The sequence below is a fragment of the Chroicocephalus ridibundus genome, chromosome 16 (assembly GCF_963924245.1).
Source record: "Chroicocephalus ridibundus chromosome 16, bChrRid1.1, whole genome shotgun sequence".
NCBI classification, from domain to species: Eukaryota; Metazoa; Chordata; class Aves; order Charadriiformes; family Laridae; genus Chroicocephalus; species Chroicocephalus ridibundus.
Window position 1 is genome coordinate 6,230,533 of NC_086299.1, and position 15,305 is coordinate 6,245,837.

The window sequence follows — 15,305 nt, forward strand, 5'->3', positions numbered from 1 at the left end:
TATGATCCGGCCCATGTCAGGACACAGTTGCTGGGGGAGAATGTCAATACCCTGGGGAGTAAGTAGGGTAGCGGCTCCTCTCTACCCAGAGCTGCTTGCCATCTCCATGGCATAAGGCCTTCCATATATGTCCAGAGCAGGATGGTCTCTGCTAAAACATCCGTGACAATCCAGCCCTGTCCTGGGTGCCCAGGCAGGCATCACGCCGGGGTGCTGCAGCAGCCGTACACAGGACCTCCCGTGTTTGTACACGTAAGTGACGGTGTGTGTGCACATGGCGTGTGCCTCACGTTTTTGTTTGCATCCGAGCGTGTGTGTGCAGGAACACAAGCTGCCTCGCAGCTCCTCTAGACGGAAATCACCCCTTTGTTTTGTGTTTGCCCCATGCTCTGCAGGAGTGGGTCTTGCCCAGCCTGCGACTTGCCCTTGGGCAGCAGTTTCCTGGTGCCCCCGGAGGCCATCCCAGTGCCCGGTGTGCCGAGCTGGGGCTCAGGGGCTTCGTGGGGGCAGCTCTGGGATGGCTCAAGGTGGCATTTGCTGGTTTTGCAGGCAGAGTGCCAGGTACCTTCCTTGTTGGAAGCAGTGCCTGGGTAGGACTATCCCCTTGCCTCCTCGCTCTGAAATCCCCAGGCTGCACTTTTAATCACTGTAGTAAATTGTAACTAATTGTTAGTGCATTCAAACCCCTGCCACTCCTTCCCCCTAAGTCTTCTGTGCCCCTGTGGAACACAGGGATGCGCAGTGTACGTTCACTGCCGCATGGCCTGCTCCTGGTACAGTCATTCCCTCTGGGCAGTGGTCAAGAGATGAGCAGCATTTGGCTTCCAGCAGATGCTGGAAGCTGTGGAGCGTCTGGAAGAGCAGCAGCCACATGGTGGGGAGCTGGTGTCGAACTCTTTGAGTAATGCCAAGGAATAGTAAATGGCAGGAGCGATCCCAGCAGAGCCCCACCCAGCACACTGAGACTCGGCACAGCCGCTTTGGCAATGCTCTCTGGGCGCCATGTGCCAATAATGTGATTGAAACTGAATTGAGAAGGAAGGAGCGAAAGAGAAGGAAAGGGAAAGAAAGCACGGATTGTCTGCTCCTGCCGCCCAGGCCCCAAGGCCTCCGGGCGCCTCCCTTGACGAAACAGAAATCAAACAAAATTACAGAAATAGGGCAAGAGCATTTGCCTAATAGACTCCCCAAGCAGGAGCAGGAGGAGGAGCACAGCGCTGCCAGATCTCCAACCTGCAATCTGGGAGCCAGCGCCCTGAGCCCACATGAATCCAGAGCACGGCCCCAGGCCCCGGGGTCAGCTCCAGTGAAGGAGGGAGAAACTGCCAAGAAAATGGGCTAAGCATAAAAAAACAAAGGTAGAAGAGACACACAAAGGGGGACGTCCCACATATCAGCGTGACTCACCCCCTGCTCAGCCCTGGCACACTGTCTGCGGGGAAAGCATTAAACTGTAATAATAATAATAAATTAATCATCCTTCCCCCTCCCATTGCACTTTTCATCTGAGGATCTCTGAGCACCTGGCAAACATTAATTACTGAGAGCTCCCGACGCCCCTGGGAGGGTGGGAAGGGACAAGGAGAGATCTCTTCACCTGCCGTGAAAGGGCAGCCGTGGCTGGAGCGGACGGGGTGGCTCTCGCCATGGCACGAGGGTGCAGTTCAGAGCAGGGTGAGGGGTGCTGCCGTCCCTCCAGTGCTCCTGAGGACCAGGAGGTCCGGGAGCCGCTTTGTGCCAGGGCAGGGTCAGAAGCAGCTTTTCCTCGGAGAGGATACATACCCTGGAGGGATGGGGGACGAAGGGGAGATGCTGCCCTAATGGAGGGCACAGAGGTCCCCAAAGGAGCAGAAAGCTCCACAGCCTCTGCGAGAGGAAAGAACAAACTTTTCTTGGGTAAGAGGCAAAGGAGGGAGGATGGGGAAATAAAACCTGATCCTGTGACTGGAGATCGCTGAGATAGGAAATCAGGCCTTGCCATTGCGTCAGCTGCAGGGCGTGGACTTCACCTGAAAAAACACCTTGGCAAGTCGTTCATGCAAGGAGGAGTGGGAGGGACAGTGGGAAGTCTGTGGAGGGGATCCTCCGGGTGTGTTTAGGTTGTGTGTGTGGGTTCGTGTGTGTCATGGTGTATGGAGATGTGTGTATTTGAATGCGAGGGAGCACAGAGTATCATTTTCTCTGTCAGAGTGCATATGCATGTTGTGTGTGCGTGCTGGGATGGGAGGGGTGGGGAACATTTGTATACTGATGCATGAACGTGCTCAGCTCAGTGCATGTGGAAGAACAGGTATGTTTAGAGGGTTTGTGTGGCTGCATATGTGCAGTGACACATCCATGTTGTAGTATGTTCCCCCTCAGAAGGATTTGGGGATGGAGCTGCTGGGGCCTTTCTCCTAGGGAACAGTGGTGGTGAGCAGAACTCCTACTGCTGAAATATTAAGTTCATAGGAGAAGTGAAAATGGAGAAATGTGGGTGATGCGAGGTATCGTGAACTTACGGGACCCGTCAGCAACCTCACACCTGCAAGAAAGCGTCAGGTCCAAACTGAGCTATTACAAAGGCAGAGATGACCCATCACAAACATTTCTGGCCCTGTCCGTTGCTTCCCGGGGCCGGGTATTCCCTGGCAGGTGCTGTAGTGTCTCACTTGGGCGGGAGGGCCAGGGCAGGCTCTGACGGGGATTGTGGGTGTTGTTGGCTGGGCTGGTGTTGGGGCCGAGTGAAACACAGACAGGCAGGATTTTAAAGGCAGCACCGGGTGACGGTGCTGGTGGGAGCCAATGGCAATGGTTAGAAACCAGCAGGGGAGTTTGGGGTGATACTGGCAATGTTTTGCCCATCTCTCTTAAAGTAGGAGCTTGCCCACACCGGGTGGGGAGGGGACCCCATGCAGGGGGCTCAGTTCGGGACCTGCTTGGCTGGGCTGTGGCTGCCAGGTGGCTGGCAGCACCCCAGGCGGGGCACGCTTGCTTCCTGCCTGACACTACTGTCCCTACCCTGCTTCCTGGCCCGGAGGGTCCCTGGGTGGCTCCGTTTCACCAGACTTTGTTTAGATTTTTTTCTGGGAGAAGCCAGAATACTTGTGGTTTTCACAGATGACTCCCCCTCTCCTCTTCCTTCTCCCTGCCCTCTGGCCCGGTGCGCTGCCCCTACGTTTGTACACATGCAAATGCAGCACTTGCTGAGATGATGAGTTGCAGTTGCAGAGTTGGGTTTCTGGGCTCAGGACACTCTCCGGGTGCAGCGTGTCCTGATGTGCAGAGCCAAACAGACCTTGGGCTCCTTCCAGCCCTGTGACTAACCTGCCCGGCCACTTTTGGCGAGTCACTTCCCTCGCGAGTGCCTCAGTTTCCCCATCCATGCAGTGGGGTAATGATGCCGGCCTCGTTTGAAAAGTACATTAAGTTCTGCTTATAAAAAGGATTTAAGAGCTGGTTAGTTCACGGACTGCTCCCCAGCCCTGGTGAGGAGCCCTGCTCTGCCAAAATCCACCGAGCGAAACGTGGTGTGTTCACAAAAACAGCCTACAACCTGCTCAAAATACCTATTTAATCAGGTAAATAATCTGCTCGTTTGTTTTAAAGAAAGAGGCTTATATCTGTGTTTACCCAACACGCCTCTTAGAACCTCCCTCGCATTCTTTGCTACTTAGAAAAATAAAGCAACAAAAAATGAGGAAATTTCGCTGCAAAAGAAAACCCACCCCTCCTGTGGGCCAGGCGCTCCGGCAGCGGAGTGGCGCTGGTTTCCTGCGGGGCATTGGGCAAGATGCTTTAACGTCCAGGATTGTGACACCGGCCACCGGCGACGGGTACCCCACGGCCTCCAGCCCTTCCCGGTGCCGTGCCCCGCACCGCCGGGGCCGAGCCCGGACACGCGTGGGACGGCCGTTCTCGGGGCAGCCCGCTCTGCCCCTTGCCCGGGGGCTGCGGGTCCTGGAGCCCCCTCCCCGGGGCACCGGCGCCGCTCGCCCGCCCGCCCCCCGCGCCGGCGGCTCCTTGCCCGGCCGCCCCGGGTCTCCCGCGGCCACGCGTGGGCCCCGCGCTCCCCGCCGGCGGAGCCAGCGCCGCCCGCCCGCTCCCGCGGCCGTGGGGCAGGTGGCGGCGGCAGCCGGCGGCGATGGGAGCGAGGCACTGCCGGCGCGCGGCCCTGCGCGCCCTGGGTGCGGGGCTTCCCCGCGCTGCCTCCGCCCGAGGTGACCCCGCCGCCGCAGCTCGGTCCGGCCCCGGCCCCGCACCTGCCCCCGGCGGCGGGCCCGGCGCGGGGGCGTGTCCGCCGGCTGCCAGTCACCGCCCCCCGCGGCGGCCGGCGCCCGCCCCCGGCCCCGCTGCCAAAGTGACTCGGGGAGGACCGGCACGGCAATGACATCAGTGCTTTAAACAACTTGTTATTCGGGAGCAATCAGCTGCAATTAGGTATTAATTAAGTATTATGAAAGTTGATTATTTAAGTGAATTCGGCTTTCGTCTCTCCGACTATGGTAAGTACAGCACAATTGTCCTTTTCCTGCCCCCAGCCCCCCACTGCCGCTCGGCGGAGCCCCCGCTCGGTGCGTCTGCCGGTGCCCCCGGTGCGGAGCGCTCCCTGCCCCGGCCGCCCCGCCGCGCCTCTCGTCCCCTCCGCCGCCCGTGGGGCCGGGCGCTGCGGGGCAGTTTCCCCGCGACCCGGTTGCCGGGGGCCGCCGCCGCCTCCGAAACTTTTCCCGGCGCCGAGGCGGGTGCGCGGGTGCGGGGCGGGCGCACGGGGCGGCCGGGCCGGGCGCGGGGGCGGCACCAGGTGCTGCCGGGGGCTCCGCAGCCTCTTTCACTTTTCTTTCACTTGTTTTACGGAAGTTGGCTTCCTCTCCTGCCGCCGCTCCGGCCCCGCTCCCCCCGGCCCCGCAGAGGCGGGCGGCGAGGTGAGCCGGGGGCTCCGCTCCGCCGGGTCCTTCCCGGCAGCGCGACGGGCCGCGGCGGGCGGGCGGCGGGGCGAGGCGCGGGCTGGCCGGGAGAGGATGCGGAGGGGAAGTTTATGGGGGTTTTGAAATGATTCTGCGTTTATATTTGTTGTAAGTTGTGTGGGTTGTTTTCTCTTTCATTTCTTTCCCCTTCTGAGCTCTGGCGTCTCGTTGGTAAAGGTTGCTTGTCAGGTTCCCGTGCTGTCTAAATGAAAAGGAATTTAATTTATTTGGGACAAGGCAGTGTCAGATGAAGAGGCTGCTTATTACATTTAATGAGTATTTTTTTTTTTTTCCAACCTGGGTATATCTGGGATGGGTTTGTTTTTGTCCTTCCATGTGAGGTGTATGAGACCTCCCCCACCCCTTCACATCTCGCAGGGAGGAGGAACGGTGGCCAGACTGGGGCAATGTTTTGGTTTTAGATTACAGGCCCCAGTATTGGGGCTGGGTGTGGTTTTGGTCGTAGCTTTTTGTGGTGTGTCCACTGGTTTTTGATCAGGTATTGGGATGGGGAGCAGGGTCTGGCCTGGTGGTGGGCTCTGCTGGGTGTGGTGGGGCCAGGGCTCTATCGGGCTGGGGCGTGAATGCAGCGGGTGTCTCGGGGGCTCAGTGTGCTGGTGGGTTTTCCAGCCCTTGGCCAGTCTGGGACAGGGTCCGTTTAGATTTCACAAAGTGGGCAAATTTGGAGTTTGGTAGGAATCCCTTGGGCCACATTACCTCCTTCTTTGAGACCTGGTCCCACCACTTTGGCCTGGTACCTGCTAACACAACCATACCTGCTCCTCCAAAATGGTGTAAGCCATTCTCTCCCATTTAAAAACTAAATGGCAGCAATGGGCTAAACAGGGCTGCGCTGGCGATCCGCCACGGTCCAGGTAATTACTGCCAGAGCGTATGTGTACATGTGTGTGTGTTGGTTTTTTTAATAAGGAATAAGATGGTAATAAACTGGTTGATGATTGACTGGGCCTGAACTATGTACTCTGATATTTTGATTTGAGAGGATAATTTTGCTGTCGTTTATTTCATTTATTTCTTTATTTCTATCATTGATATCAGGAACCGAGCAGCTCGGGAGCTGCTTCCACCCGCGAGCCCGACGCACCGGCGCTGGTCGGGTCCAGCCGTGGGCGTGTGGCTGCCTCCCTTCTAGATCAAGGAGCTGGGAGGCTGCGTGGGCAGCCCAGGAGTTAAGGATGTGGTGAAACTGCAGGAGGGCAAATGCTTTAAAGAGTAATAAACAGTGATTTACCCCTGATCTCCATCTCCAGGAGCTGCGGCAGTGCAGAGATGGGATCAGCAGGCAGCTCCCCGGTGTTCCTGGCCAGGCTTGGCCCCGGGGCTGGTGGGGCGGTGCCCCTGCCCGGGGACACAGCGCCCCCTGCTGGCTGGAGCCCAGCCCGCTGGCCAATGGGCCCCCATGCCCGCCCCTGCCCCGCCCACCCCGCCACGCTCCCCCAAATGGGACCTCAAAGCCAACACCTTCCCCCCGAAAAGGCACCCTCCTTCTTCTCGGAAGCGTGGTGGCCGCTTGGCCTTCCCATCGCTGTGGCCAGGTACTGCTTGGGTTTCAGTGCTCCGGTGTGGGAACCCGGGCTGCAGTAAGCCATGGAAATGAGGATCTGGGAGATCTGTTTAAGTCAGCATTATGGTCTGTGTGTGGGTGAACCCGTCTTGTCATGATCTCGGGGCAAAGACCTGCCCCGTAATCACCACCTCTAACCCTTATCTACTTGGGCCAGCTTATCTCCCTTAGTCGCTGCCTCTTGAATTCTCTCCAAGCCCTCAGGCCGCAGCTCCCCGGAGGCAGTGCCCGAGGGCTGCTCACACGAGCTGCCAGCTGGCAGAGGCAAGTCTGGAGGGGTTTCTTTCCCAGAGGAACTCGGTATGTGGGGTCTGACAGTCTGCTCTTGCTGAGGGCTTTCTCAGCTCAGTCAGTCCTTGCATGGACCTTCTAGGGCCACTTCTAGTGTTCATAGTGGTTAAGGGCTGGAAAGAATTCATGGATGGAGTCCATCCAACCAGGTTCGTGGCAAGATGTTCCCTACATGTGACTTTCTGCAAGTCTGGTGGTAAATATCTTGAGTGACTGGGCACCTGTCACTTCCTTTGGGAAACTGCTCCCCAGCCTAATTATCCTTGGTATGAGATTACAGGAACTGATCTCAGAATGGGGACCAAGAAACCTATGGTAAACAGGTGAAGAAACACCTAATTTTCTACTCAAAGGGTCATTTTGTGACTTTGTTTTGTCAAATCACTGTTGTTGTTTGAAACACCCAGTGGACAGGAACACCTTCTCTTGGCTGGTTCCAACTCTCTCTCTTCTTCTTTTTTTTTTTTTTTGACAGTACAGATTTTTGGAGAGACATTGGTTCAGTTGAGGTTGGTATCACTCCTGTGCTGAGCTCATGGTCTGCAGAAGGTTCACAGGCAGTTCGTTTGGGTGTTCAGGTCCCTTTCCAGTAGTCCTATGAGATGCTTGTTGGGTTCGCGGCATTCAAGTGCTTAAGCCTACCTAGTGAAGATTCTTCCTTGGGAGAAGGGTTTACCCGGGCAGGGATTAACCTTCTCATCGTGGTGTTAAGCAGGGCCTAGCTATTACTTGAAAAGGTGCTTCAAAGCCAGTTGAAGTCCGTAGGAGTGTTTCTACTCATTTGGCGCTATAGAGCAATAATTCACAGAAAGACCAGGAAATTGATCCCTGAGATAATAAACTTCTCTTTCCCTGCCTGCACCCTCTCTGCTTGGTCCTATTCCTTCTAACCAGGTCTGCTACCGACAGAGTGGGGTCCGCTAATGGGTGCAGGTACTAATGTGCGCATCCTTCTGCTGTGAAAGCCAGTGTCTGAGACGGGGAGAGGCAACCTGCGCTAAAACCAGCTGTGAATGATACAGATACCTCAGCTGGAAGGGAGCAAATATTTAATACGTAGCTTCCATGTCATCAGTTTCTCTCTGTTTTCCTGGACTATTTATGCTTCTACTCTGAGTCTTCCTTGCCGCTATCAGAAAGGACTATCTGAGCTTGGAATTTATTTCAGGGCTCTTGCTTGTGCAGCCTTGTCTGTCCCACTTCTCATGCTGCCAGAGCACTCGGCTGCCCTCACAGCGAGAGCCTTTGTGGCCACTTTGACTCTCCCTCTGACATCAAATCATACCCCTGGGCTGCTGTGTAGCCTACAATTTCGGTTTCCCTCTGAAAAGTTGGTTGAAAGTATCTGGAAAGTAATGAAAAGTCCCGTGGGAGGTGAAGACAACCATTGCCTGTGCTGCATCTCCCACCTCGCCTGGGCTCCTTCCCTCCCTCCCAGGGTTTGAAGCCGCGGTCGTTCCCAGGCTTTGGAGAGCTCAGGTGCCACCCAGGGCTCAGCTCCCAGAAGTGCTGACATCGCAGAGGCCACGCTGGCCGATCCAGCTGGGGTTTGGGAGAACCAACGTCCTCGTCCTCGGCTGCACTTTGCAAAGCAAAGAGGGGGCAGAGGAGGCTTGGCTGGAAGCAGGGGAGGGGCAGAACCTACAGCCAAAAGTCCCACGCGGCACCGTCTCCTCCCCTCCGGTTCAATGCGGACTGGATCAATTTGGACGTCTTCAGCAATAAAAAATGCCGATGTCGTCCTAATTCACCAGGCCCCGAGATGACAGCAAATTTACATTTTTTAATTAAACTAGCAGCCAGTTTTTATGAGAGGGGGCTGGGTTATGCAAATCAAATGGTTGTGTACGAAAGATTAGGAGAGTTTGGGAATAAATTCCACAAATGCTAATAAAAAAAAAAAAGAGAAAATGAGAGGGGGGAGAGAGAGGGACATTGTTCCATTAGCCCCTTTTAGACTGATTTCCCTAGGGAGAAAGCAATGGGGGTGAGAGATGGAGGCAGCTTTCAGAGACAGGTAAAATCCATTTTGAGGATTGAGAGCCCCTTGGACCAGGACCTTGTTGCTCCCTGTTTCCTCTCCCAGGGCTCGCAGGGGAGATGGAGGCAGACATCAGTAGCAAAAGGAAAACTTGCTAGCTCCTAATCCGTATTCCTGCTTGACCAGTGATCTTATGGGCTGAAACGCCGGCCAGGGCCGGGGAGCTTCCCCGGGTGACTACAGCCTGGCTGAGGATGTAGAGGGGGTGTGCTGTGGGACAGGGTCAGGGTGACAGAACAGTCCCTGGATGGGCAAAGCCCAGACTCAGGCCACAAGTGAGTACCGAAGGGGCTACCCAGAGCTGCTCCGGATGGGGAGCGACTTTGGACTGGCAGATGGGATGCAGAGCAGGGCCAGTGGCTGGGGTCCGGACCGTGGGGCTTCCCCCTCTCTTTTGGGCAGCTTTTGCTGGTGGGTTCCTGGCAGGAGCTTGCTGGTTAGGCAGACAGTAACACCGATCGCTGGGCTGCCATTCCACAGAAGCACAGGCTTTGTCTGGGAAGCAGAGTGTGTTTTGGAGAGGGGTGCTGATGCATTTCCCTCCCCCAAACTGGAGACCCCCTCTTTGCCCATCCATAGGGCTGCCAGTGGCTGAGTCCAGATGTTTACTTCTCTTCCCAGTGCATTAACCTGGCACCAGCCTTCTCCCCTCTTTCTCAAGAGACTTCCTGTCTTTCTTCATGTGGTAATTCCAGAAAATGAAACAGTTTATCAAGCCTTTTCAAGAACAAATAGTTACAGTGAACCAAAACCATGCACTTCAGTCATGTAAAATATGTTCTTGTTTAAATTTCCCAAAGAATTCTGTGTTCTCGATGCGTTTGGGAGTTAGGTGTGGTGGCCAGGTACCAAAGCAATTGTTTGTTCTGCCATGGAGAAACACAACCAGAAAATTTCTGGAGGCTGGGAAACTGCTTAAAGCTTCCAGTCCTAAGGCAGTTTCATGCTCAGAATAAAAGCTGAACAACCCGTGTAGGTTGGCAAGAGAGAGCAAGGGGTGGAGAGAAGGAGATACAAGGAAACAGGATGGGAAGACTAAAGTCACTGGGTGCACTTTCTGGCAATCCCCTGAGGATTTGGTGCCTCACTAGAGGATTTTGCCTCCCATTCCTGGTTTTGGGGTGTGAAATGATGATTCACCTACGTGCACATGTTTTGCTTTGGAGAGGTGACATTTTAGCAGAGCCTCTTGTGAAATCAGTAAAAACACCAAGCTCCGCTGGAGCATTTCTGGAGGTGTTCCCCACACCCAACACCTACGTCCCCGTCACCCTGTCCTGCACATGCACATCTGCCCCAGACACTCGCCCACCTCCACGCTCCCGGACACTCACGTGCCCTGTCTCAGTGTTGTGCTGAACTTCGTGTTCTCTGAGTTGCTCTCTCAAGACATCGCCTTCCTCTGCACTCTGGTTCCATGCGCTTGCGTCGTCCTGGCAATGGCTGGATCTTTCTTAGCAGCGAGAGAAGATCGGTATGGTCTGTGCCCTGTGTTTTAGGTGTCCCTGTGCTCCCACGGCTGCTGTGGTGTATCCCCCACCGTTCCTGCTGCCGGGAGGAACGATGGCCTCGGCGGCAGGCTCAGTCCACAACCACAGGCAGGCAGTTGTACAGGGGATTTTTGTAACGCAAGTTTCTGAGCTGAACTAAGGCCAAGTTCAGCCTAAATCTAACAAAGAGAACACCAGAACAGGTCTGTGAGACATGGCAGATTTGAGGATTTGGTGTGGGATGAATAACTCCTAATCTATAAAGTGGGCATAATCATACTCCCCTGTGCAGCCCAGAGCCAGGGCTGGGCGCTTCAGTGATGGAGATAAGTGAATGAGGCCTGGCTGCTGTCCATGGATGGGTGCGGGGGTCGGGCAGGAACGCTCCTCCCTCCAGCCGGGGTGTGGTGGCTGGGGTGTGGGAGAGCTGAGCCTGATCCCCCTTCCTGGGAACTCCAGCGCCGGCTGGACCCGGGACACCCTTGGCACCCCGGCAGCTGCAGGGCTGCGAGCACCCATGGGTGTGGGTGGGCTGTCATGGACCTGCAAGGGGGAGGTCTCCGGGACCGGGGCAGGGAGGTGCAGAGCTCCAGCTGGGCTTTTCTGTTGTAGTGGTGCCATGGTGTCAGCCCCGCTCCCGAGACTGGCTGGGCCAGGGCAGAGCAGAGGAAGAACCCGGAACTTTTAGCTTCCATACATGGGAAACTGTCAAAAGCCAGGTAGCAACACCAGCTTTTGTCTGGTATTTCCAGAAAAACCCGGCGGGACCTGGCATCCTAGGGCATAATTTATTATGGAAAAATAAAATAATAAAGTCCCAATCCCTTTGAGGCCTGAGTCATAGAAGCATCTTCTCATTAAAGCAGCTCCACCTCTCTGCATGGTGTTTGCCAGCACCATGCCTGTATGAATCCACTCCCTGAGCCAGCCTGCCCAGGGCAGCCCTCCTCCTCCTTGCTGCCTGCGCCTCCCCAGCACACCTCTCCTCCACTACCCCTTCCCCTATCAGGAGAAGCATGAGCCGTTCCACATGTCAAGCCAACTTGTCCCCAGGCCTCCCTTCTTTGGGCCAGGGGGATGTTTTGTAGACAAATGTCTTCATCTCTTCACCCCCCTTCCACCCCTGTGCTCTGAAGTTCTGTGGGCACGGCCCTGGCTCCCACATACCCTGCTCCCTGCCAGTGTGGAGGTGTCTGTGGGATGTTTCCATGGCTTGAAGCTCTCTTCCAAGTGGCCCTCTGCAAGGAGGGAAAGGAGAGGAAGCTGCTCCGGGAGTAATTACCATCTGCATGTCCCGAAGGCAGGCACAGATGTTAGCAGAGAAGGACGGGGTTGGAAGAGGGTGAGGGAACAGAGGCTGGGGAGAGGGTCTGATTTTTCTTCTTGATTGCATAAGAATATTTTTAACAGAAGCTCAGTAGGACAAGAATCACAGTTTTGCAAAGTTGATCCATGTGCTTGGAAACTTTCATAGAAAGCTCCTTGCTCGCTCTTGCTGTGTTTTCAGTCATTCACTCCTGCTTTTCTCAGCCTTTTTCTATGCAGCACTATTTAACTCTTCTTGCTAAATAGCTTTCCTTTATGTTCTCCTTCCTTTCCTTATTCCCACAGTCCTGTCACTCTTTGTCACCCTCCTGGACTTCCCATTCTGCCTTTGATTCCCTCTTGGTTTTCCTTTCCTTCCCCGCCCTCCCCCCCCCCCATCCCTTCCATTATCTTACTCTCTTTATATTTCATTTCCCCATTTCTCTGTGGGCTGATATTCAGATGAGCAAACTTCTTCCAGTTAAAGGAGGTCATGAATATTAGGATTTTTCTACCAAACAATGAAATATGGCTCAAATTACTCTAAAGAATAGGGCCCTTTTCATAAACCACCTGCTGTTTTTTTTGAAAGAAGGCACAACCACTCGCCTGTGTGCTTCAAGCAGTTGTCTCTCATCTCCACCTCGCCAAGCTTTGCTGTTCCAATTCCTTCTTCTGAATTTGTTACTCTCGGTGGAATAAGTCTGCGCTTCCCAGACTGCCAGCACCCAATGAGTCTGGGTTTGGACAGGTTGGGACAGGACGGTGATTCTGGCAGGATCCTCGCTACTTTGAATGATGGTTTGTGATTGTGCTGTTTTGATTGCGGTGTGCTTATTTTGGGGTTTTATTTTTGTTTTCAACAACATTTTGGTCTGAAACTCATTATCTCTCAGCTTAACTGAGAGTGGGATCTTATTTTCAGACGTTGGCACCCAGTGGGGTGCGGAGATGCACAGAAACCCCTGCCTTCTCCTCTTGCTGGTGTGGACCAACCCTCTCGCCGGGTCATGGGGAGGGCTGTGGTGGAGGTGTCCTGCTCAGGCCTGGACACCAGCCCAGGGCTGTGGTCATACCCTCCTGGCTGTCACGGCAAGCTGCTGTGTGCGCTGAGCTGAGCTCTCGTTCCAAAGTGATCTGTCAGGGCTGATTTTAGTACACCCTGGCTCACCGCTGCGGCCGGGCGGTGGGTTTGTCTGGCTGTTCCCAGCGAGGTGAGGGCCGTGTCTGCAGCACCCCAAGAAAGAAGTTAGAGTAGATCTGTGCTGGAGGTGAGTCCCTGAGCCAGGCAGGTCCGCCCTGCTGCTGTCCCCACTGCTGTCCCCTTCCTCCCAGCCACATGGCTTCGGAGAAGGAGCTGTGAGCGCAGCGGCTGCAGACGCCCTTTCTCCCGAGACCTCAGAAAGCCAGGTATGTGCTCCATGACACCTACATTTTCTGTGGTCCTGGCTGTGCTTGGCCGGATGGTGCCTTTGCCAGCACCAGTGCACTTGGCCGTTAGCCCATCAGTGGGGATGAGGAGAGCGGTGGAGCCGTGCTCCGGGGGCCTGGAGAAGCGTGGGCAGAAGGGTCTCTACACTCTCCTTGGGAGCTGCCGCGAGGCAGGCGTGGGCAATGCCAGAGACGGGGACAACAGAGGACACCAACTTGTCTTAGACTTGTGTTTTGTTTCCAGCCCAGCCTATTTATATTCATCATAGTTGCTATTTTTTCCCCAGTTACACAGATGCGTCTTGTCCTCGCTATCTTCCATCTTCCCTGAGCAAACCTTGCTGTTTTCCGCATGTCTGTGCTGGGAGGTGCATAGCATCATCCCCGCTGGGCAGAGACCACTGTTCTCCGAGGAGGCACCTCTTGGTGGTGTCCTCCTTCCAGGAGCCTGGCACAGCCTTCCCGCCCTCTCGCACCCAGCCCTGCGTTTCCCTGGGCAGAAACTGCACACAGAGCCTGGGCTGCGTGAACACGGAGTTTGTTTTGCCAGGGTGACCTGTTTAATCATCTCATTTTCTGGTGGCCGTTTATTCCTCGTTTCCACGGTTACAGCCCCATTAAGAGGAGAAGCAATAAGGCAGCGAGTCAAACAGGTAATAAAAACATTAAAGCCATGTGCGCATTGGGAGGGAGGGAGGGCGAGCAGCACTCAGTGAGACGAGACGGGCCGTGCCAGGGAGACAGAAGGGTCGCAGGAGCCTGTGCACAGTGTGGTAACACCCGGCTCAGTTCCCAGCCTCTGCAGGGGCCTGACTGCCAACGGAGCATCCTACAGCATCCCACCCCGCTCCCTTGGAGCCACTCAGGACAGCGTCACTGCCACCAGCGTGCTGCTCTCACCATGGCTGTGCTGCTAACACAGAGTTGCCAGCGGCCAAAAGCACTGGAAATCAGAGTATTTTTGCAACTAGACTTTATTTCAGGGCTGTGACTGCCTGGCAAAACTTGTAACTTGCTGTTTCTGTTTAGTTACTGTGATGCTGGTGGACCCAAACATTTGCCACTGTAACGGCTCTGCCGTGGTACTTGTCAGGGTACCTGCTGTCACTGATGTCAGCTGCACGGACACCCCGAGGAGTGTGGCTCTGCAGAGCTCTGCTTCCACACAGTTCCTGAAGTAGTACTAACTGTTCAAAATACTAATGTATTTACAGCTAGCTACCTAAACCAACACAACCTAGGGTATCACGATGGTGCTTTGAGGCTTTCCTAGGTAGAATAAGTATCTGTTTACGGAAGGGCAGACTTCTGCAACCTCCAGGAGAAGGTCAGGCTCCGTGCAAACAGGGTAGCTAGGTCTCTGCTCCATGGCAGCACGTGGGCTGCCAGCAGGTGGCTGTGTGGTGGGCAGCGGGTGGGAGCTGCTCACCTGGGAGCAGTGGGAGATGCCTTATGGCTGTAGCTAGAAACCAAGGGAGAGCGGTGGAGGGCAGGCAGCATAGCTGTGAATTACCTCTCTCCTGCTAGGAGGAATCCCCAAATTTCCGTTTCTCCATTGTGGGCTCATAAAAGGAAAGTAGCAACACTAAGCAACCTAAAGCAACTCCTCTAGAGTGGGGACAGCCCTGCTGGCTTGAGAAAAAGGAGATTACTTTCAGAGCAGCTCACTCCTTCAGGCAGTGTTCCTCAGGGGTCTTGGTAGGTGAGACCCTTTTGTTACTATATGCTTCTTATCCCAAATGTGACTTTTTCAGCAAGGAAATTGTGGCCTGTCTCCCTTGGGACATTGTGGGCTACATGCACTCTTGGGCATAAAACCATGACCTGACTACAAAAGCCAGCAGAGTTGCTTTTCCTGATCATTTCCCAGTGGCCATAGAGGCCAGGTGGCACTGGATCTCAAATGAAGAGATGTTAGCAAGGGGATCAACGTTTTTAATACCCGTCTTTCATGTGATGGCCAGTAGCTGTCTCTGATGGTCGAACAGAGATTGAAATGATCTTACTAAGAAATAATTTTAAAACTTCCTTGGACACTGCAAGCATGAGGCTTGGATTTTTGAATTCATGCTGTGTTGGTCAAATTTTGTTTCTTTGGAGTTGGAGGTTTATCAAAATCGTCGCATCTCAGAGCAGCGAGGAAGGCTGGGCTCTCTGGAGACCTGCCCTGGGCTGGAGAATGTAGACTTTGTGAAGCTGCTCTTCCTTTCAGACAGTCT

The 15,305-nt window shown here is 54.8% G+C and overlaps 1 protein-coding gene across 5 annotated transcripts in view; it reads left to right on the forward strand.

The window, feature by feature from the left end:
- The window catches only part of CASZ1 (castor zinc finger 1), a 209,094-nt gene that overhangs the window by 108,046 nt on the left and 85,743 nt on the right, over positions 1-15,305 (forward strand). For 2 of the 5 annotated variants that reach the window (XM_063353810.1, XM_063353814.1), the window contains exon 1: positions 4,348-4,484. The exons of 2 other annotated variants lie outside the window; for them this stretch is intronic. In XM_063353810.1, the coding sequence (XP_063209880.1) occupies positions 4,436-4,484 (49 nt within the window). In that variant the 5' untranslated portion in view covers positions 4,348-4,435. Of the gene's footprint in view, positions 1-4,345; positions 4,485-15,305 lie in introns of those variants that run through there. One more of the 5 variants, XM_063353812.1, reaches the window with a different exon arrangement.